Source organism: Vigna unguiculata, chromosome 8 (assembly GCF_037176805.1).
Source record: "Vigna unguiculata cultivar grain cowpea cultivar isolate G323 ecotype 2 chromosome 8, ASM3717680v1, whole genome shotgun sequence".
In the NCBI taxonomy this organism is placed as follows: domain Eukaryota; kingdom Viridiplantae; phylum Streptophyta; class Magnoliopsida; order Fabales; family Fabaceae; genus Vigna; species Vigna unguiculata.
The window spans coordinates 248,403-271,445 of record NC_140799.1 but is presented as its reverse complement, the minus strand read 5'-3'; the positions used below and the strand labels follow the sequence as shown (position 1 = coordinate 271,445).

Sequence of the window (23,043 nt, the reverse complement as noted above, 5' to 3'; positions counted from 1 at the left end):
TGCCATGGTATCGATGATGGCTAATGACTTGGTTTGAAAGATTAATATTAAAGTTGTGTGTTTGGACACGTAAAATGTAAAGGAATACAAGTGCTCACTATTTTCAATCCATCTGAGAAGAAACTACCAATGCTGAATGAATTACACTTGCCACCACCTAAATGCCAATATTAATATGCAATAAAAACAGTAAATTCGGAAAATTACAAAGAGAATAGAATATTGTTTCTTTCTTCTTCTTTTTTCTGGGAAAGAATTAACGTGACCTCGAGCTGGGGTCACCTGTGGCTTAAATCATACATGTCCGTCGTAATCATACCATCAATAATAACATAAATTACCCAAACAAATAAATTCAAAAATCGGAAGCAGAAAAGTAAACTGCTTTTGATATTGGCAGCTCAAAGGGGTCGAGTGTGTCTCCCACTTGCTCTACCACAAAGCAGTGCATTCTTGGGAACAGGATATTCATCTCTGATTGAGGTTGATGTTGTATAAACGCGCATGTAAAACTGTTGACCAAGGTATTGCCGTGCCCAAAATTCAGATCTCAAGTTCCACATTCCCACATTGTCAAGAGCAATATAGATAGCAGTCCATGACTTGGGATATACCTGCATGCACCAATAACCACATTATCAAATATTTTGATCAGTAAATACTCTTTTGTTGAGACAGAATGCCTATTATTCGCACCTGAGTGGTGGACCGCGAAACTGCATCGCGAAGATTGTACTGGTTCCTGCTAGCAGCTGTCCACTGTCCTCCGTCCATACTACGCATAAACACACCACAAACGTTTCACAACTTATGGTGGCGAACAAGAAGTTGACCAAGTATATGAATGAATAATGGTAGATGAGCGATGATGACTCACCCAACCACAAAGAAAGAGTAGCCATCGAGATGATAGCTCTGAATGACGTCTTCGTCGTTTTGGATGACAATCTCCACAAATGTTCTGTAGTCGGTTTGCAAAACAGATGTGTCAAGGTAAATGCCACCACCAGTGGGCCTGTCAGAAATGCTTCCGACACGGAAAACACCTGAGATTTTGAAGTAGTCGGCGAGCTTAAGAGGAGTGTCTGGAGCAAGGTAAGAGACGCTGTTGATTCCGTATCTTTGTTTGCCGTTCACTATACCAGCTGAACTCGACAGTATGATGGTCCTCGTCGTGTTTATCAGACCGTAGTGGTACGATCCTTGCGGGTTCGGCCTTGGTCCACTTGCTGTCAGGTTCGTCCTGAAACAACCATTTAGGTTCCTCAGCTTCACTGCATAGCGCATAAACAAAAGTAACGAATTTGACAAAAAAAGAAGATACCTGATGGAGCGGGCCTGGTTGAGAGACCAATCAATCTGAATGGTAGGTCCACCAGGGGGTGGGCCTGATACTGGGCCTGCGGAGTTGCTGTAGCGAAGAATGGCAGTGGAGGTGAGAACTGTAGATGTAAATCGAGAAGAAACCACGATGTAATAGTCCTGAGCGGGTTGATCCGCAGTGACCAGAACAGAGTAAGACTGGCCCACGTGCACGTCAAGAGATGAGTAGGTTGTTTGAACCGTGTGCGTTCCTTCCACTTCTACCAGCTTTAATTTGTGGTTCTGTATGCGGAAATTCAGGGAATTTTCCAACCCCACATTTGATATTCTCAGCCTGTACGTTTTTCCTGCGTGTGCCCCGAAACATACGTTATTTATTTCTCTCATAAATTACTCTGGCCTAGGTTATGTACAACTTTGTTTTTACTTCAATAGTGGAAACAACGATGATCTTTATCGTGAATAAGACAAAAGAGCTCATGTAATGTAGACATGGGATGAGCAAAGCTAAACACATTTATATGAATCGTGTTTAACAAGTTGCAGGAGAAGGTTGTTCGATTTTAAGTGATCTGATTTACGCATGCATACCTTGTTCCACATTGAAAGATGCTCCGTTAGAGCCACGACCATTGATGAGGATTCCATCAGGGAAAGGCAGCTTGCTACCTCCATCAAGAATAGCCCGCAAATCCTGTGAAAAAAAAAAAAAAAACACAAGGGTCACCATTTATCCAATCCCTGATTAATATTTCAAACAACAGAAAAGTTCAACATAATAGAAACACTTTTTTTATTTAACCAAGAAGTTGATTTGCTTAAGAGACACAAATGTCAAAAAGAAGTGTTTTTTTTTTTTTTTAAGCGGCTATTCCCTTCCAACGACATTTGGCAGCTAGCAAGCACCTACCACCCAATAATAGTAAGATGAGTGAGAGAGTAATGCATGGAGAAAGTTAGTTGGGATTTGAATTGAGGCGCACATAGGGAGGTGCAAGAGAATTGACAGGTAGTGAGGAGATTAGTTGTGGGGTATTATTGCAAGCATGTGGAGGGCAGAGAGAGGAGAAAAAAATGATGTTACCGTGTGGTTCAACTTGTACCAATCTCCAATGAGGACAGTGTAATCACCGGCGGGATCGTCGAAAGGGACTGGAATTCTGGGTCTGCTCAAAATCCTAATACCTCCGAATCCACCCGCGGCTTTGTGGAATGCAAGAGATGGGAAATAGTAGAAGCTTCCAATCTGATCCTTCACCTGAAGTATGTATGTGAAGTTCCCTCCCGGTGGAATCGGACACGTTGTTCCCGAAACCCCGTCTTCGAAGGAGTTCCTCCTCTGCTGCACACCGTTCCTGTGTTTTCCAATCAACCACCATTACTATACATGTAACATATATATATATATATATATATATATATATATATATATATATATATATATATATATATATATATATATATATATATATATATATATATTTCTTTTCTTTTAATTCTTCAAGCATGCCAGATATAACGTTTCTTTCATTAGATTACTTTATTTCGGAAGCGTGGATTTAATGCTTCTTAATGAATGGATTGGTTGGAGGTGAAGTTAATTGAAGAAGTAAAGGTCTCTGTTTTGAGTGGCAAAAAGAAAAATCAAGTGATAATCAATCTCCAGCGGAGAACAGCGAAGCATAGATAAGTAATTGGGCCCACAATATAAATTATTGGCTTCTTAGCTAAGCAATTACAGAAAATCAAACTCATAATCATACACTGTTTCGCCTTCTTCATTGTGATTTGCAAAGCTACTTTTATGGAATCATAGATCTAAAACGATCACCATCTTTCATCTGCTACAATAATCCCCTAAATATTTTTCTCTTTCGGTGCCAACATAAAAAAAAAAAAAAATCTATTTCTATCACAGGAATCAATTTCTTTTCACTCAAATCAACTCATTCTGAACATAATGATCCACGGAGGTCTTCTGTTCGATCAATTTTTCAATGGATTTAGTTTTTTATAACTTAATTATTTTGAAACTATCTTAGGAATTATACATATCAAATTGTAATGTTCCAGTCAAGTAATTTCATAGGCCGTGTTTACTTATATTTTAAAAAATATACAGTGTATATGCTAAATTAAATAAATTCAAATTTTCTAAAACGTTTATTATAGATTGAAGTTCTAATTTAACAATTTAGATTATTGAAATTTAAGATATAACGAAAATGAATTTCGCGTGTATCTGAAAATATTCATCTTCTTAACTGTTTATATATGATAAACCAGTAGGCTGATATCATTCATAATACTTGTTTAGTAGACAAGTCTATAAATTTTTATAAAGTCTTTACATATAATATAAAAATAATTTACAAATGTTAAATTAAATCAGTTCAATTTACATATAATATGAGCTTTCAAAAAATGCAATTAGTGATAACATTATATAGCTATATGTATATCTATTTTATCCAAAATGTGGTATCAAAGGATTGAAGAGTTAGCTTAATGGAATTGAATACGTATTGAGAAACATAAATAATAAATAAATAACAGTAACTTGTTTGATTGTGATATTTTTATAAATAGAGATGAGATCTGTTAAGGCATTCTCTGAGGTAGAAGATTTGGAGTTGGAATCGAATGGAAAGAAAGCATAAGAAGTATCGATTATTACCAGGATAGGAGAAAGGGTTGGTCCAAGCTGTTGAAGACATTGATGATGAGGTTGTCGTTGGTAACAGAATGAATGTCTGGACCTGGGAATTGACCGTTGATAAGTATTCCCTGTATGTGTATGCGTGATACATACGAATGAGATCCTCCAACACAACACAAATATACGAAACATAGGAAGAGAAAAGAACCTGTTGGCGAACACCAAGTGGATAAATGTCTCCGTAAGTAACATTCCAGTTGAAGAACCTGTACGGATCTTCAGCGACAGCAACCATGGCAAACAGAGAAAAACACAGCACAACCGCCATGTTGAGCGACATCATCGCTCTATGCTTCCTCTGCTAATGAATGAACACAAGAGAGAGAGAGAGAAAGAGAGAGAGAGTAATGGAGCCACTAGGGATGGATTCACATTTAAACTGAAGTGCAGTGGGACAGAGAGAGAGAGAAAGAGAGAGAAGAAACCCGACTTCTCTCAAATCAATATAGCCGTAAAGGGTAAAATCAAAAAACAGAGGAAAAGTTGGTAGCCCACGCTAATATTATTCTTTCTTTCTTTTCTCTACAACCATCCACACCAATTAAAAAAATTAACCAACAGGCAAAACTTCACTTTTTTTATATCAGACAATAGTTTTAAGTGTATTTAAATCATTTAAAAGTGTTGCATTCAGAAGAAAAATGAGGAAAGATTGTTGAAATGCATGAAGCGTTTCTGAAAGTGGTGATACATAGAGAGAGAAATTTAATTAGTTAGAAAAGGGGAGAAGAGAAGCGACAGGGGTGTCGGTGGCGGGTCCTAGGATGCAATGAAAATTTGAATCATGTGTTGTGTTGTGTTGTTGTGTAGTGTGACCCAACTCAACACAACCCACATGGGCTCCTCATTCTGCACACAACTGTGCCTAGTAATTGCTTTTGTTTTCACTTCCAACACACAACTTCACGTGTCAATTTTATACGTAAAATTTTCAATCACAAAAAAGAACATGTTCTTTTCACATTAGCTACTTCTGAAAACATGCTGAAACCTCCTTTCACCAATCAACCTTTTTACCCTATCTTATTCTAAAACCTCAAAGTCAAATACACACTTATTTCCCCGCTTATTGTGGTGTTGGAATCTTCTTTAGACACCTAATGTGTTGCCAGATGTTAAATAAACTAACTTAAATTACTAGCCACTACTCACTACCCATTTTCCTTCCACTTTCTATGGTTTACTTCTTATCCTTATGAGTGTGGGTTGAGTTTTGAATGCACATGTCTGGTTTGAGTGAGTCAAGTAATACAGTATTATGAGGAATTAAGAATAGGTGAATCTGTCTTTTAGTGACAGTAGGCCATGTACTGCAAAATAAGGTACTGTACACACAGTGAAGGCTCACTCACATGCCAACTATAGCACTGCAAATTATTCACACCTACCTCACTTTTCGTTTTCCACCCCACTACTTGTACATACACTACATACCAAAAATAGAATATTAGTTTTCCTTACAATTTTATTTTCACGATAAACAACCCCTTTTCTAACCTATGCAAAACTTATAAGATAAAAAAATATTGGTTGATACAGAAAGGTAGATCTCCCGTTAGAAGGTAATAATCTTCTATTTTGAAATTCTTTTTAGAAAGGGTTCATGAATAAACTTTGTTTTATTAAATTTCAAAACTAAGTTATATCGGCAATACTTTTTATAGAATGAATTTTACTATTTTGAGAATCACAGTTAGACAAACGAGTGAATGCACCAAATACAGGAAAAAAAAACAAGAATGATTAATAGTTAGATTAATAAATTAATTTTTTTATATTTATACAATACATGAATAAAATAAAACGACTAAATCATCTATGTTACAACCTATCTCTTATATTTTTAAAATCTAAGGTTGTGTTTGTTTGAAATACATTCATTACTTGCAAGGAAGAACAATGATGAATTAAATGATGAATTAGAAGGTGAGATGCATGTTCGTTTTAGTACATGTGAGAGCAAGGAAAGGTGATGATTTGCAGGATGGGATGATTTTTCAATCTTGCGTTCATGAAGGTGATTTGAGGGTATACCTTATGTAAATATTATTTTACCCTACATTATTCAATGGTCTGTGTGAGATTCCCGACACAGCAAGATAGTAGTGAAGACATGAAGGTCATGGTTCATGGTTGAAGATGTAAAGAACTCTTTTGTTGATGGAGAAGAAAGGATTCAAGAAGGTGGAACCAAGACACTAACGTGAAGAGGGATCCAATCCCATCACCTTGGATCCAATCCAACAGAGCATGATGAGAGATGGATTCGATCCTAACCTGTTTGGAACCAATCCATGAGTGTATGAGTGAGAGGCAAATCCGATTAATGAGCTTTGTATCCGATCCATTGGAGAGTGGATCCAATCCCAACTTTGGTGGAATTGATCCACACACTTCTTTGTTGCATGCATTGAGGTTTTGGATGTTGTTGAACCCATTCCAGTTCACTTATGGTGCTACTTATATGAAGGTCAAGTCAACATTAGAAAAGTTAACTTTAAGAAATGAAAATTAAAGACAAGAAAGATGATTAAAGGCCTCCCTTCTAGTTATATTCCTTGTGATTCTCCTTGGAAGGTCCTTAATGCTCTTGAGGAGTCATGGGCTCATAATCTTCCCTTTATAGAGAGAATTCGACTACAAATTTGCAAAATCACTTCCTTAAAGAAGACATTTGTAATGAATCTTATATCATCTACCTTGTTGCATGGAATAAAATGAACCATATTAGGAACCTTATCAAAGACCACAAATATAGAGTCCTTACCTTTCCATGTCCTTGGAAGCCCTAGTATGAAATTGTTCTTGTCGACGAGTTGAACGATGGCCGACGAGTCAGCCAATCACTTCCTATGTGCGATGAGCACGAGATTTAGGAAGTTGTTGAAGTAATTTCAATCAGCGTCGAGATAATGCGTAATTTTTATGATGCCTTCTTCTACTCCACATGCAATTCGAGATTGTTTCTCTCTTATATTCAAATTGCCCATACTTTGCTCCTAACTTCCCTGGATCCGTGAGCACGATCTAGAGTGCGAAGGCTGAAGCGGTGTTGATTCCTACATGCAAGGCGATCGTTGGCATGTCTTTTGCGCCAAAGACAGATTCAAGTTGGATTGGGCTTCACATTGTTATAACGAAGTTGGGCCTGGATGTGGGACCCTAGTCTGGGGAAGGTTGGGCTTGGACGTTACTCGTCATTATAGATTGAGATAGGACATGGTCAAGATTAAATCGGGGTCGAAGCCCAGATCGACCTGTCATCGGGTGCGCTGGGACAAAAATCCATTGAAATGTCTATCCAAGACAAAAAAAAGGCATGGGTAAAAGAATGTAAAGGCCATGGAGATAAGCCTTAAACTTGGCCTTCTTGCATACTATTCAACTCTAATAATGGCTCTCAACACGCTTCCTCATATGAGGCAAAAAGCAGTGTTTTTCCAAGACTTAAAAAAGTCTTTATGGCCCTAAAGTGCCCCACTAAAATCTACTCATGTGCCTCTATAATGAGTGGTGCTCTTAAAGAACCTTTGGGTATCCAAAGTCTCTTACAATTAAAAAGATAGTCATGATAGAGGTAAAATTATTTTCCTGCCCTCAAGTGACACGTACTATGAATGGAGAAGAAACCATTAAGGATGTCAAAGCGAGTCTAGCTTGCCAAGCCAACCCGTCAACCCGTTAAGAAAAGGGTGGGCTGGGTTGAAGTTTCCAACCACCAACCCACCTTGGCCCAATCCGCCTAGCTCTTCAAACTGGCGAGTCAAAGGCAAGCCAACCTGTCCTTAATCCGTAGCCCGTCTTCCTTTTTTATTTTTTTAATTTGTTTAAAAATTAAAGATAATTAAAAAATACATATAATATTTTTTTATAAATGTTAATATGCAATATTATTATAATTTAAATCATTGATACTTATAAATTAAGTTCTAATTATTAGTTATAATGGAATATGTAAATATAATAGTTATTCTCATTTATCCAATTAAAGATATTAATTGACCAATTACAAATTTAGAACATATATGATTAAATATGCTCTAAATATTTTTCTATAAACAAAAAAAAAGAGTAACTGGACAGGTTGTAAATTTTAACCCATTTATCAATGACATTTATCAATGGCAGGATAGACCAAAATGAGTCAGACTGACCCATTTTGTCCCCTTAAAAATCATAATCTTTAGAATACAATTTCTTAATGTAATCAAAGTTTAAAAATTTGACTTCAAAGAAGGAGGGTTATTAGAAATTTAACATAAGAATCATACATTAAATAAAAATGAGTAAAATGACTAGTATATAAGTAGAAGAACTCATAAACTTATTGTCATAAGTTTTTGAATACAATGAATAAAATGATTAATATATAAGTAGAACAACTCATATTGACTTAAAATTTTGAATTAAAAGTAATGTTCTAATATTGATTTGTTTGTGACTCATTGATATCACATCTTTCCTCGTAAAAACATTGTATGATATAATCAAGAATTACTGTTCAAATATTATTTTAAATATGTTTAAAAGTATGTTTGGTTTCGAATTCTTTTCAAAAATGTGTTTATCATCTTCCATCCTGTCCATTTAACGTTATTATACTCCCCATTTAACGTTATTATAGTCGTTGGTTACACATCTTTTCTGCAACTTTAGCATTTCCAAGAGAAGATTATGCCAACTCCAAATATATGTTGGACTAGAAATAATTGCAAAACAAACAAATTTGAGCAAACCATTTGAAAATTCTTTGATTTCCATTATTAATGCTTAGGGCTTTAAAAATGCTACATTAACGAAGGTTCAGCCTATTTAAGCAGACAAAGGCACATGCATGAGAGGCGCAGAGCACAGTATTGGACACAATACCTTCAATCAGCCCCGGAAACCAAAACCCACAAAATTGGTGCATTTAAATGAATCTATGACAAGTCATAAAAAAAGGAAAACGTCAAGTCATTAACAAAACTATGCAAGTTTGGAAATAACGTCACTGGAAAGTGATTAGGAGGAAGGAAAGAGTTTATCTAGTTTGCAATCGTAGTCTACTATTCTTCACTCACCATAATGCGAACTTTTTTTACAGAACCAACTGTAGAACAAGTCAAACTCGAAGCAGGCAAGGAGAAAGGGAAATGCGATACACAATACAAGTTTGTACCGGTTGTTCTAATTCTATTATTACAGTATAAACTTCAATAGTAATTGCAGTATTATGCAAAGATAAAAGATAAACATATCTTTATCAATTTATCTAACCTAGTTTAAGATGAAACAACCGAAGAAAAACATATTTGACATGGAAAGATAGTAACTATGTGTAACATTGATATATCATCTTGAAATAATAGTAATAAATAATCTTACATAACAAAACTCGTGAGTTTAATGAGAGAAGTACATGGCACAGAAGTGCTGATTTTTTTTCAAATAGTCCTCGGTCTAAAAAATATACTTCAAACCTGGACAAACGCAGTTGTAATGCAACTAGATTCAGCCATTTATGGAAGCGCTAGAAGTACAAGACTATTTGATGAAACATCCACTGTCTGAATTAAGCCCAAAAGAGGGTGAGTCAGAAAAGACAAAATGCGGCAGTGGAAGTCATTAAACAGGTTCCAATTTCCTCCATCTCACTATTTTTCTCTCATTCCCATTCATATGAAACGAGCTTTTCTTATTCTTACATTCCGGATACCGGAATCTCCATTCCAGAATGAGAATGAACAGGAGGCGGGAGAAGAAATTAGTGAGGTGTGGGAAAAAATAGTCAACTTCTCAACGCTACATTTGAAACACCCGTCTAGCATGTGGTGGTGTAAGTTAATTTTCACACATGATCTGGAAGTCCGTCAAAATGATCCAGATCAATTAATGATCAATCAATTATTTAGGACACTACACGCCATAACTGATTTTCTAGAAGAAGTTTCGTGAAGGTCAAGAGTTCTGACACAATAGAAGCAATGGGAGCAGAAAATGTGTATTCATACACTATAGTTAGGATTTGTCCGGTTTAGAACGTCCCTCGAGCAGCTTACTTACATCATATCGCAACATATCTACATATTCCTGCACAACCAACAATTTTCTTTTAGGCTGGGCATAAATCATCGAGAATTTAGAAGAAATGATTTGTATATTTAGGCAGTGCAACAAACAACTTTCAGCTCAACATAAAGGACTACTTACCCTGGCAAGACTCTCATTGTGGCATAACTCATCCAGAAGATCATTAGAAGCGCTTCCCAAGCCAGATAGCTGGACAGCATTTTCAGCTACAGCACCGAAAATATCTACAGAAGGACTCAAATGCTCAATCCTCTCAGCCAGTGGTTGAAGGTCGAGCTGGAGAACACAAAGAAATTGTCACAATAGGACTACAGCTATAGCCTTTCAGCTTAGCAAACAAATTATTAATATTCCTAGGCATTACCAAAAGAGTTTATTCTAAGAAGCAATCTATGTTCACTTACAAAATTAGTTTGGGGTGATGCTCAGATCATTTAACTACATAATAATATAGTTGCTAAAAACAGAAAAGGGCTTGATTTACATCCCACCCCTTCCTAGCCTTAGTTTTTGGTCCTAACTCTCATAGATAGATAATTGGGTCATCCTGGCTGGCCCAGCTGCAAAAGTCATTTTGTTCCATCTTTTTTCAACAGAAATAGTGTAGGATACCTTCCACTCATACAGAGAAGGAACCACGAAAAACTGTTAACGATGCAAAAGCAGTAGATTTAACAAAACAAAAAAGAATTTCTGTTACCAAATTACTAAACACGGAGGTGCAGTAATACAGCTAGTGAATTTCTGTTACCAAATTGATACAAACCTGTAAACTTGGATTATCAGAATATCCATCTCTTCGGTTAACTGTTCCATCTTGGTAGGGTGCACCAGGAACTGCTTCTTCAACAGAGAACAGTGAGGAAGGATTTGCCCCACCAAGAGCTTGAGATACAATGGGCATCATCTGCTGAAACATCCTTGAAATGTCAATACCACCACCCTGCCCTCTTTCTGCTCCAGCAAACATATTCCCCACATCCTGACTGCCAACCTGTTGGACAATTTGGTTGACTGTATTCATCAGTTGTGGGCTCTGTGTGAACTGCTGCAACATGTTTCTCAAACCATCAGGTGAGTCAACTCCAGTTTGCTGTGAAACCCCTTCCAACAAACCATTCAAAGCAGGACTTTGTAAAGCCTGAGACATTAAACCAGCCACATCAATCGGTCGGTCACTGGAGGGCAAGGGCCGCTGGGATGGGCCATTAGCATTTCTTGAATTCAAAGCAGATCCATGACTTGCAAGAGTTTGTAGTATATGTTGACCATCTGTTCTGGTTTGCTGACTTTTATCGACAGAAGAACTCGAAGATCCATCATCAGCAACTTTACTCACAGGAGGTTGAGGTCTGGTTCGCTTCTGTTTTGGCATGCAAATTTCCGAAGGTTAATTCAAGAATATAGTTATGGATGCAATAATCATCAGGAAGATCAGAGATATATAGAATTCCAAATCACGACAACCAAGAATCCGTGCTAATGCACAAATGTGTTAATGTGAAAAATACAGGAAAGCCCCACACAAACATTGGAGAAGGGAAGCAATGGGTATACTTTAACTCCCATCATGTTAATGGCACCAGGACAGGGATGCTTCAACTTTGTTGGAAGGGTAGAATGGCAAACATATTATCATGGTAAACTTTCGGTTTGAAAGAATTTGCACTTTTTTTCACCGTATTATTATTTAAAAAATTTAGACAAAATGTGAAAACAACATTGCTTTCATTGTTTCATAATAGAAATCATTGAAAACGAGACAACCGATAACAAGTTGACATTTTTGTTTTTCAAGTGAATGAAAATAGAAAATAATTTTTCAAACTGAAGGGCTCCAAGAATTTCTACAAAGTTTTAAAGAATCCCAAAACATTACATGTAATTACATCCTTACTACGTCTTAACAGTCAATTACGAAATCACAATAAAATAAATTACTTTCAAGAAGCTATCCTACTACATCAACCCTAATGCTTGCCTTCGGAATGGGATTCAAAGCAAATTGTCAAAGAGACAAATTGAAGTGAGTATATATATATGTGTGTGTGTGTGTGTGTGTAAGCACTTATTCTTCAATTTGCCTCATGTATCCTTGTTTGATACACCAATACTCTAGGATACTTCACCTATATATAAGTCTATGTGTCAATAAAGTATCCAAACCTATGAAGTACCATTACTTCTATTTGTTTCACATATAAGATATAAGATACTTTTAAAAAATGAACCTTAAGCATAACTCAATCCTAAAAACAAACTTGTAAGGTGAGATGTGAGATTTACAATTTATATACTTATAAATTATCACAAAAACAGAGTTGTAAGGTGAGATGTGAGATTTACTTTACACACATTTATATCACAAGTAGATGTGGTATCTTCGACAGATACCAATATTTTTGGATAATTCACGGCTATGTTTGGTGAACTTAAAGCATTTATATCCATTAAACTACAAGAAACATACATGTGTAATATAGAACCATATAAACATTGTTTCTTCATAAACCAAGGAGGGAAATTGTTCTCTATGAATTATTTTAAAAAAGTAACGTGATTGATAATGTTATTCTTATATGTAAATAATAGAAAGTAATTTTTATTTTTATGCATAATAATAGAAAGTAATTTATGATAACAATAATTTATAAATTTTATTTTGACAATGCCTAAGAAATGCGATTTTGATTTATATTTGCACAATTGCAGTTTTATATTTACTGTGCTTTATGAAATTTTATACATTTTTAAATGTGTCTTGCACATATCATATCATGTTATTCTTAGAATAAACCATATTGTCATATGCTTATCATATCCACGCACCATAGATGTATACTAAACATCAAATGAGACATCTTATCAACAAGCAACACAAAAACAACCAAAACCGAAATCTTTACTTTTTTCAGTTTCTAACTAATACATATTACAAAAATTTTCTCCAATTGCTTATACACAATATTGAAAGCCCTGTAGACCACCTATGCTAATTTTAAAAAGATTTTTAAAGTGATTACTTTGGAGCAATACATGCTGGATAATATAATGTGTTCATATTGAGAATACACAGGGATGGTGTATGCTGAAAAATTCATATGAGGCTATGACTTCAAAAGGAAAATATAAGTTTTAAGACAATAAAAAGACTCATTCAGCAGCCTCTCAAATATTATGAAAATACTATTTCAAGTTCTAACATTATAGCAAACAAATCAATTTGCGTAGCATGGCACAACAATTAGGAAATTCAGGCTTCTTATGCACAAAACCATAACCAATAAGTTTACCTTCCGCTCTAAGCCACCCATACCCAATCCTAGGGGAGCAGACTTGGCAGGTTCCGTTACATCTTGTCTGTCACTGACAGCTGAAACGTCTCCGTCTTTTTCTGGTTTTACAATTGTTTCTCCACTAGAACAACTTTGTAAATCTTGTTTGGAAGAAGAAACAAATTTATCAACCAAAACATCTCTCTCAGCATTACTAGAGGTTTGGACTGCCTCAGTTTGGAGCTGGAGGTGATTGAGAGGTAAACATCAGTCAACTAAAAGCTACGCATGTAGGAGACAGATGAATCACCAGGTATGTGCAAAAGTACTACCTTCTGTACCTCACTTTCAGGCGTACTGCCAACTAAGGAAGCACTGGAAGCCCCAAAGCCATTCATTTCCACGGTATCTTGCTGTGCATTTAGTGTAGAAGGTCTTGATTCAGAACCAGAAGACAAGTCCCTGCTGATTGATTCCATTTCACCTGGCCGGATGCAAATAAATGTTTTGAAATTAAATGCTAATCTATCAAAAGACTACATATAGTGAAACCAAAAATGGTAATCACCTGATGGAGCTGTGTTATCTCCTTGCATACTGCCAACAACATTCATAAGGCGAGCATTAATTTCAGCTAAAGCAGACGACAATGAAGCTGAATCAGGTGGCTGTGAAGTAGAAACACTGAATCCAGTTTGCGTGCTACTAGAGACTCCAACACCAGGAGGGTGTGATGGGATAGTTGCGGCTATGACATTTCTAACAGGTAATACCCGTGTTGAACCTGAACCACCAGAACCAGGCTCATTATGCTGTTCACCTCGTGTCCCTTCCCCATTATTTGGCCTAGAACCAATTGCTGAAACAAGGGGTGCAATAGAGGTACCTAGTATGAAGAAAAATTAATAAAAGTTGAATATTTCATGGGTTGAAGTACACTTAGTTTTTATTTACCAGCATGTATATGAATGTTCACGTTCCTAGGAGCACTTCCAATACCAATGGTACCCAAATTTGCAGGAGTTGAGGAGGGAAGTGAGCCACCAAAGAGGGAGCTTGCCTGAAGTGGAAAAGGCTGAAAATAGCAGAACTTCGTTAGGACCAGAAATAGCAAATGTAGACAATAAAAATCCAGAGATAGAAATGTGACCACAAAAATAAGAGGTGGATTTTGGTAATTTGAACTGCTATAAGTACACGTAATTACCCACCCCCAGTGAACCACAACTGGATTGTACATAGTATAAATTCAGATAGCTGAAATTCCAACATCAACCATGAGTTGGGGAGACAGAAAATGCTTTTGTAGTTAACCCACAGGGTTGTGTTGGCCTCTGATTTTTATTTTTTTTATCAGCAGTGTTGGACTCTGATTAATCAAACTTGGTTGCTAAAGTAGTGCCTTTTAATTAAATTTGTCAGCAAAAAGCAAAGAAGTATTTGAGGAACCATTTGCTAAGCATCTAATATAAAAAACCTTTCAATCTTGGTGGTTCATGAAACAGTATCAGAGCCTTTATCATCAAGCGGACTAGAGTTGATACTTCTCCTAATTATAAAAGTTAAATTTCAACTACAAGGTCAGTGAACTTTCCCATTATCGACGCTTCAAGCACAAACAGAAGACTTTATAAAACCTTTCCTGTGACTTCACCTAATAGCTTAGGCTTTTGGTATTAATGAATCAACATTAGCTTCGTGTCCTCTGCTTGATTTTTTTTTTGATCGGCCATGTCCTCTGCTTGATGAGTGTCTTACATGCTTAGATAAATAATTTAGTCTGTTAGACTGAACTGTGTCACCTGTCAGTATGGCAATTTGCAGTGTTTGAATGATTCTATAACTACTTTTTCTCAAGATAGGTAGTCTTCAATCATTGCTACTACCTCCATTCCCATTTATAAGAAAAAAATAGCCAATTTCCTAAGAGCAATGAAGATGGTTTAGTGATTTTTAAATAATGATAGCATAAGTAATAGTTTCATTCCAAAATTATCCTTACAATAGTGTATCAAAAATACATTTTTTAATAATTCTAGGGTATATCAGTAATTTAACAAGGAATACGCTTGAAAATAGGTGAATATTTCTTACAAAGAATCAAGAAAAATAAAACTTTTTTGTTTTCTACAAATGGGAACGAAGGCAGTATTTCTTATAGGGAGGTTAACACCAGTTATTTTTGTAACATTATAATTAGTTTGCAGTTAAAAAAAATAAAGAATGTTTTGAAAGTATTAGTGACAATATGTTACCGTGGATAATACCACACTTGTAGCATATTTAGAAGAGAGAAACCGAGATGGGATACCACAAATTTTGGGTTGTGTATATATGATTATACTTATAAAGGAGAAGAGCTACAATAATAAGAAACAAAATGTACATATAATAATGAAAATTATTTGGTAAGATATTCTACTATTAAATCATATCACATCTTCCAACGTAATGTAACCAAATCATATCTCTACCATGATCATATCGTATCTGTAATACTTTCTCTCGACTTGGAGCATATGTATCATATGACATAAGTTTGTTACAAATGTCGTCAACACAGGACTGCTCGAGAGACTTAGTTAACATGTCAACCAATTGGCTTTTGTAGCTTTAATAATGACAAAGTAGATATTTTCTGTACACAAATTTCTCTATGTCAAAGTGGGAATAAATATTCAATATGCTTCATCTTTTTAAATCACATCTTTAACACTTCCCTGGAATGGAGCATATGTATCATGAGTTAAACTTGTTAAAAATAGTCAGAGTACCCAACAGCTGCCAGAGAGCAAAAGTGACCAAAGAACATGACAGTTATCATAAAAACAAAAAATGCTCATAGGACACGGTGGCTGGCACAAAGCAACAATGATCAAAGGAAATGACTGTAGCCGTAAATAAATAAAAAATTGCTCCAAGGACACGACGGCTGTTGAAAAGCAAATATTGAAGGATATGACGGTTGTCTGAAAGAAAAAATGCTTACAGAACAAGGCTGCTGCTAGAAAGCAAAAATGTGATTGTTGAAGAGCCCGACTAACCATCAGTGGTGGTGGTCTCTGGCCAGAAGAAGCTTGCCATTAAAAAGTTGAACGGGATGATTGACCAAAGAAAGCTCACCAGTAAAATGGTGCCAGTTCAGCCCGAAAAGGTTTGTCAGGAAGTTGCTGATGAACAACAGTGACGCCAGTGGTGAACAGTATATTTGGCATGAACAGTGGCAGTAGGGAATAGTCAGAAATAGGAAAAATACATTGTTTCGATGAAAATTTACACTGAGGGTTGACAGCCCTCAGGGAAAGCTCATAACAGTTTTTCTTTCTCGTTGGGCTCTAATACTATCTTAGAAACTATAATTAGGTCTCATTCCAACCTTACAAACCTGACCTACTTGTGATATGAGATTTACACATACTTATATACTATAATTTGACCATATCTCAAGTTCATGTAAGATCCCCACTCGAAACCACGAATTAAAAAGAGATAGAAAAGAAAAAAATTTATTGAACACGAATGAAAGAACAATGAATAGGAGAGAAAACTCTCATCTAAAATTTTCCCCTTCATACAAAGAGACAATCCTCAATTTACAATGATAGCCCATCTTAATCTCTCCCATCCTTTTTCTCCTACTTACACTTAACTAACCCCTCTAACTAAATCATTAATAATCTAAATATGTTAACAAGCATCTTATATTCTCAACCACAATTTTAATTTAGCAGACAGCACACGGCAGAGAAAAGACCTAAAGAGAAAGAATGAAGTAAGCAAAGGTTTTGGGTTGAATCCTAGATTCTTTACACTGGTGAGGAAGAGAAAAGATAGTATAGGGAATGTAAATGGACTCACTCTAAAACTCCATCTCATGAATCCGGGAATAAAAAGAAAAAACAACTACTCAGTGAAACTTGTCAACCAAATAAAATAAACTAATTTAATTTTATACTAAAAGTTTAGTTTTTAAAATTCCGATATGCATAATCCAAGTTAGCTTTATTTGAATACCAATTTTAGTTATCCAAAGATGTTGACATAACTTTGGTCTGCCAAAGAAAGTTGACATCAATTTAAAACCTCAATCATGGAAAGTGACAATAAAATCATCCTTCTATACAGCCACCACAGGAACACCAATATTAAGTATCAACAAGGTAGTTTATTAAGGATCAATCAACTTAACCAAAAGATCAGCCAGTACTTAAATAATTAAACTTGGCATGAGGCATCACCATGAATGAACTTAGAATAGATCAAAATAGCTGACAAACCTGCGCCATTATAGGATTTGGCCCTGATGGAGAAATGTAAACAGCTGGTCCATTGTTAACAACTGATTCTGCCTGAAGTTTGAAAGTAGTCATGAATGAATGATACGCTGACACAATAAAGTAAACCAAATCACTTAAGAAAATAACGGAAACATACAGAAGATTGTCCCATACGCAGTGTCAGCATTGTCCGGCCAAGTTCAAGTAGAAGTGCACCCAAATGCTGCATAGCAAGTCCTATCTGCACTGACTCTGACTGTATCTGACCTCTTACACGTGGATCAGCAGAAGCTCTTTCTCTTTCCAAGCGTCCTGCAATATGCTAGAGTCGCACATTACAAGTAAAACATAATCAGAAAAGATAAATGATGAAGATAGTAAGACTTATTCACACAAACAAATCCTTAAATGAAATATGCACTTCGTGATAACAACTTTTCAGGGTTAAACAGAAGTAAGATTTTCGTATCATTACATCTGCTAATATGGTTATGGACAAGGATGGATATATCAAGAGTCTTAAGGTTTTATAAGTATGCAATAAATACATGTCTCAAACGTGAGTGCATGTTTCGATAACTGTTGGAAAGAGCAAACCTTCTAAAAATACGTTCAGACTAAAAGATACAGTGGATATCCTTCTTCAAAAGTACTTTCAGCACCCTCCAACAGAAAACAAAGACAATCCAAACACAGCTTGAGTTGTCTTAAAATTAAATCTCAAACGGATTTGAGTTTGACTACATATCCTAGATATATTAACCAGGTTAAACAGGTCAAATGTGGACATCCCTAAACTGGTCAATTCACAAGATAGTTCAAATTGTATGTCTTGTCACAGTTAACCGAGACAAACCCTGCTAAATTGGTAAGTGCTGCAACATCAAAATAAAGGTTTATTTGGAATCAACAAGTTAATTGAAACCCTAGACTAGGATGAGACACCAATTATTTTGAGTCACATAAATAAATAAAGAATCACCATAAGCCTATGAAATATGAGCATACTCAACAACATGGCTGTCATTCTAACATTTAATTTGCTCGAAAGACAAATACATGGTGTATTCATGCTTTCAAGGTATTATTGATTAAAAGGATCATGCAATTTTTATTTTGCCCAAAATTTAAACTTATGTAGCAAATCTATAACGTACAAGGACTTTCACAGCAAACATCTAATACTCGCAGATAATAGAAAATGTATTTACTATTAGGGGAAAACAAATATTTGTAAATAGGATGTGTTCATTACTGAAAGTGCAGCAACAGTTTGACCACCAAGTAGTCGCTCTGCACGACGCAAGACAGTACTTAATGCTTCAAGAGTCGGCATCCCTTGCTGATTAGAAGGCAATTCCTCTCTCTGATCTCCAGGGTTAGCTGGTGAAAAATTTGACTCATAACCTGCATAAGCATTAAGCAATTATCAATATTTTAATTTCCTTTTAAATTAAAAATAAAAATGCAACAATCATAACATCATCACCATTTTGTGTCAGTGTCTGTTCCATGCGATTCATAAACTCAATCAGTGTGTTCAATGAATCAGGAATTGGCTGAAATGAAGGGGAAAGAAAAAAAAGTTAAACAACATGAAGAATGTTAAATTTCCACAAGAAAAATTTGAGTGCCAAAAGAGAGGTCATGTTCCCACTGCATTGAGAGATGGGAGGGGTATGGATCCTGCTGCCACAGGAATCTGAACAACATGAGATACAGATTGAAATGTTGGACCATGAAATGTCTGTCCAGATGGTGCCTGGTTTCCAGCTGGGTTTTGATTTCCAGCACGCATTCCTTCAGTTTCATTGCCTGGTTGAGCCTGATACACACACCAACCTAGTTCAAAGGATATGTATTGCATAATGCACGTAGGAAAAAAACATTTAGAGACTTCAAAGTGTATCAGTAGAAGTCTGTTGTGTTCTATCAATTTTATTCACAAACTAAACTGATAATAACACATAAGAGGGCTTAATAATACCCTGTTGTTACTATTGAAAGGAAAAACAAATATATATATCCGTTGAACCAGAAAAAAATAAATAAGGTTAAAGATTCCATAATTAAGATAAATAACACCTCATTGGGTACATTTTTTATCAGACATTCATGAGGTACTTGAGATTTCACACTATTAGGACAATGGATAAATACTTTTATGCTACAAAGCACAAGTCACCTGAACTAAAAACCACATGATATTGCTTCAGGATTTAAGAAAATGAGACTGAACAAGGCAAGCAAAATTAAATATGCAAAGTTGCAAGGAGAACTCAAATATGAAGGAGAAATCAGACAATCAATGAATGTAAAACTAACTTGATCACTCATGGTTAAGAAAATTAATTATATGAATACAATACCCCAGGAAATCATACAAATGATAGAAAATAAAACAATGTATGATCATCTATTCAACCAAAAATGGTACTAACTGAAGGAGTTTGCACAGCATTAGGACCATTTACTGTACTTTGGCCACCGTTTCCAATAGAATTTAAAACATGCCCAATAACCTGAAAAAAAAAACGGTATGTAAATGCCTCTCAGGCAATATCAAAGAAAATCATTATTGCCAATACCGCATGACTATGAACTACATAAGATAGACGCAAAGAATACGATAACAAACCCGAGTGAGGTCATGAACAATTCCTTCACCCTGTTCCCCCACGTTAAATGTCCCAAGAACAACACTGTGTGAAATTTGCCCAACACGGTTACGAGGAGGCCCTGAGCCCACGTCATTTCCTTCCAAACAACGAAATATATCACTAGCATAGTACAACAGTACAAGAGATGTCCGATAATGTCTTAAAATCTGAAGATAAAAAACATAAAAAGGACCAACCTGAAGGTATACCTTGGTTACTACTTGTACCAGTGGGCTCATCAGCACTCGTACCAGAAGCCTGTGGCTGATTTGGTTGTCTTTCAACTAAATGCAATGTATGCCCATTCTCAACATCTTAAATGGTTAAGGATTTGATTATAAAACAGAGATGAGTATCACGGTTTGAGTCAAAATACTAACTCATTTCAGCATATAATAAACAAATTCTAATATAGGGGTCACAGAATTTCCTTCTGTCAAGCAATCCCAATTTCCAAATCCAAACTAATAAGGGTGTTGAAAAGAAGAGAAAAAAAAAGGACACTGAACATATATAATGCGTTCACTTCATGATGAAACAAATTATTTTAAAACTGAGAAAAATCCAGGTCCGTTACTCATGAAGTTGTCAGTAAAAAAAAATGCAATTTGAAGGATACGATACTCGGAAAGAACATGCTCATCCTTTAAGACTTTTCCTCTAAATATCAATCGTTGCTGACTAACTGGAACACCAATTTCATTTGCAATTTTCTCTTTGAACAACGAAACAGGCATCTGAAACGATTTTGGAGACCAGTTTGAGGGTTATGCACGATGCTATTGATATTTACCTCAATAGGACTTAAAAAAAGACAAGAACGACAGGATTGGATATTATAGCTTACATTTTTGTTCACTTGAAAACTGTAGATGCGGGAATCTAGAGTTTTAATATTGAGCTGAACAGTTGAATCTGAACACTCTGCTGAAATATTTCCAGTACTGGAGCCTTCATTGGAGCACTGACCCGCCATCTGTCGGTTCAGCTGCAAATGTGTTGGACCAAGGAAGTCGACAGAACTAACCCAGACAAAAAGATACCAAAGTAGCTGCAACTAAACACAACGCAGATGATGGGCATATTAATCACCCAAAGAGTGAAAGAAATTCATCGACGCATCAGTATAAGCAACAGGAGAGAGCAGCAAAAATCGCAAAATGAACACACTATGTTTGTATGGCCGGCAATGCTAAAACACATCAGTGTGCAAAAGATATGCAATATAAAACCCAGTAAACCTCCATATTCAGTCATTAAATCAAACTATTAAAAAAAAAAAAACAGCAGATAGCAAGTTATCTCAGAAATTCCAATATAAAATGTGAATATCAAGAACTTCGGTGTCATTGGAAACATCAATTAGGTTTTCGGGAACGAACAGATGTTGGTGATACATTTCTCCAAACATAAAAACATCTAGTAACCATCAAAATAATGTTGTATGATGCACATGCAATCACACGTGAATATGGCTATGTTCACAACCAATAAAAATAAACGCAGAGCAACACAGCTTCAAAATATAATCAAGATTGGCTAAAGATTGGTCAGGTTTTTGATAGCCCATTTCAACCGGGGGAAAAATCAAATATGAAAAGAATTTGACAGATGAATCGGGAAATTCTGATTTTTTTTCAAAAAGAAAAAGTAGAATCAATAATTAAATTAGGAATAGTATATTAAAGTGCGATTAAAGGTTGCGAGAGATTTTAGCAGAGGAAGGTGATACCTGGCCTGAGTAGAGGAAGTTGGCGTGGGTAAAGAAAAGAGGCGCAAGAAGTGAGAGGGGAAGAAATATAAGAGATCTGCGTTTGGAAGATTCTAGAGAGCTTAGGAGGAAAATAAAAGGAAGAGTAAGTGCTCACCGTGAGTCACCGGAGATGGATTCGGGCTTATGATCTTTCCAGAAGGTGATGATGTTGATGATGATGATGATGACGATGCTACTGCTAGGTGCTTCTGCTCCCTAATCTCCTATATAAATCTCATTATGTTATATGCGTATACACAAACATGCCTTGGTTCCAAAGTTTTCATTTCTCTGCATAGACTTCAAGAATACCAACTGGTCGTCTACAAGTCCTTTTGGACTGGGCTGGCCACTCTTCCCAGCCCATTATGGCCCAATTGCTGGTCTTTCATCTATGTCCAGAGTTTACAAGGAATTAAATTAAAAAAAAATAGAAAATCATATTTTACGTATTTTTAAAATTACATTTTCAGTAGAGAAAATAAAATTTTGATCAGACAAATGAGTCACGTAAAGCGAATCATAATGTAAAATACTTCAATAATGAATTTTTTAAATGTAAAATATTTTACTTAATTGAAAGTACAATTTGAACGAAAAGTTTAAGTGCAATTATGCAATGATAAAAATATCATCTCTCGAATTTCAAAATATGAACACAGCAAATAATAAGGGAACATTTCCGAAAAAAAAAAATATAAGGAACTCAGAGAACATATACCATTTATATAAATTGATAAATATGGATATAAACATAAATTCTTTTATTAAATTTTCCATTTTAATATTACAGAATTGTTGACATTTTATACCTAGTTTTTCACATCTAAATAGATATTTCTACTCTTATTTATAAACTAAGTTCAATTATTATTTATTTATGATGCGTTAACATGACATGTTTTCTTTATATTGAAAACTTTTTTATAAACACTGGTAAATAACATTGTTTTTTAAAGTAATT

At 35.5% G+C, this 23,043-nt stretch overlaps 2 protein-coding genes across 4 annotated transcripts; both read right to left on the bottom strand.

Annotated features, from left to right (window-relative positions):
• Positions 1-158: 158 nt before the first annotated feature.
• On the bottom strand, positions 159-4,516 carry LOC114194668 (L-ascorbate oxidase homolog). Its single transcript, XM_028085028.2, has 8 exons — positions 4,191-4,516; positions 4,001-4,110; positions 2,408-2,678; positions 1,915-2,017; positions 1,325-1,670; positions 878-1,243; positions 697-775; positions 159-614 (listed from the first exon to the last, which is right to left on the bottom strand). The coding sequence occupies exons 1-8, from the start codon at positions 4,323-4,325 to the stop codon at positions 402-404; spliced, it is 1,623 nt and encodes a 540-aa protein (XP_027940829.1). The 5' UTR covers positions 4,326-4,516; the 3' UTR covers positions 159-401.
• A 4,819-nt stretch (positions 4,517-9,335) lies between these two features.
• LOC114195271 (Ubiquitin-like superfamily protein) lies at positions 9,336-22,397 on the bottom strand. 3 transcript variants are annotated; one of them, XM_028085683.2, is made up of 18 exons: positions 22,195-22,397; positions 21,174-21,383; positions 20,946-21,063; positions 20,524-20,640; positions 20,305-20,423; positions 20,108-20,188; positions 19,324-19,491; positions 19,156-19,225; positions 18,922-19,073; positions 17,824-17,988; positions 17,667-17,738; positions 14,344-14,464; positions 13,958-14,275; positions 13,731-13,873; positions 13,408-13,632; positions 10,881-11,477; positions 10,235-10,390; positions 9,336-10,114 (listed from the first exon to the last, which is right to left on the bottom strand). In XM_028085683.2, exons 2-18 carry the CDS (start codon positions 21,300-21,302, stop codon positions 10,043-10,045), a joined length of 2,823 nt encoding a protein of 940 aa, XP_027941484.1. In that variant the 5' UTR covers positions 21,303-21,383; positions 22,195-22,397; the 3' UTR covers positions 9,336-10,042. The 3 variants fall into 3 exon arrangements, with proteins under 3 accessions (XP_027941484.1, XP_027941479.1, XP_027941485.1); XM_028085678.2 differs by having other exon boundaries at positions 13,722-13,873; positions 22,195-22,396; XM_028085684.2 differs by having other exon boundaries at positions 13,722-13,873; positions 20,536-20,640; positions 22,195-22,396.
• Positions 22,398-23,043: the final 646 nt, after the last annotated feature.

What these genes read in the sequence shown, in the direction of transcription:
- LOC114194668 (XM_028085028.2), bottom strand. Translation starts at nt 4,325, where the DNA reads ATGATGTCGCTCAACATGGCGGTTGTGCTGTGTTTTTCTCTGTTTGCC. An exon ending in CACTTGGTGTTCGCCAACAG is followed by an intron (nt 4,111 to 4,190) that starts GTTCTTTTCTCT and finishes ATACACATACAG; the next exon opens with GGAATACTTATCAACGGTCA. An exon ending in CAACCCTTTCTCCTATCCTG is followed by an intron (nt 2,679 to 4,000) that starts GTAATAATCGAT and finishes TGGAAAACACAG; the next exon opens with GAACGGTGTGCAGCAGAGGA.
- LOC114195271 (XM_028085678.2), bottom strand. Translation starts at nt 21,302, where the DNA reads ATGGCGGGTCAGTGCTCCAATGAAGGCTCCAGTACTGGAAATATTTCA. An exon ending in ATGCTGTGCAAACTCCTTCA is followed by an intron (nt 19,492 to 20,107) that starts GTTAGTACCATT and finishes TGTGTGTATCAG; the next exon opens with GCTCAACCAGGCAATGAAAC. An exon ending in GAACATTCATATACATGCTG is followed by an intron (nt 14,276 to 14,343) that starts GTAAATAAAAAC and finishes TCTTCATACTAG; the next exon opens with GTACCTCTATTGCACCCCTT.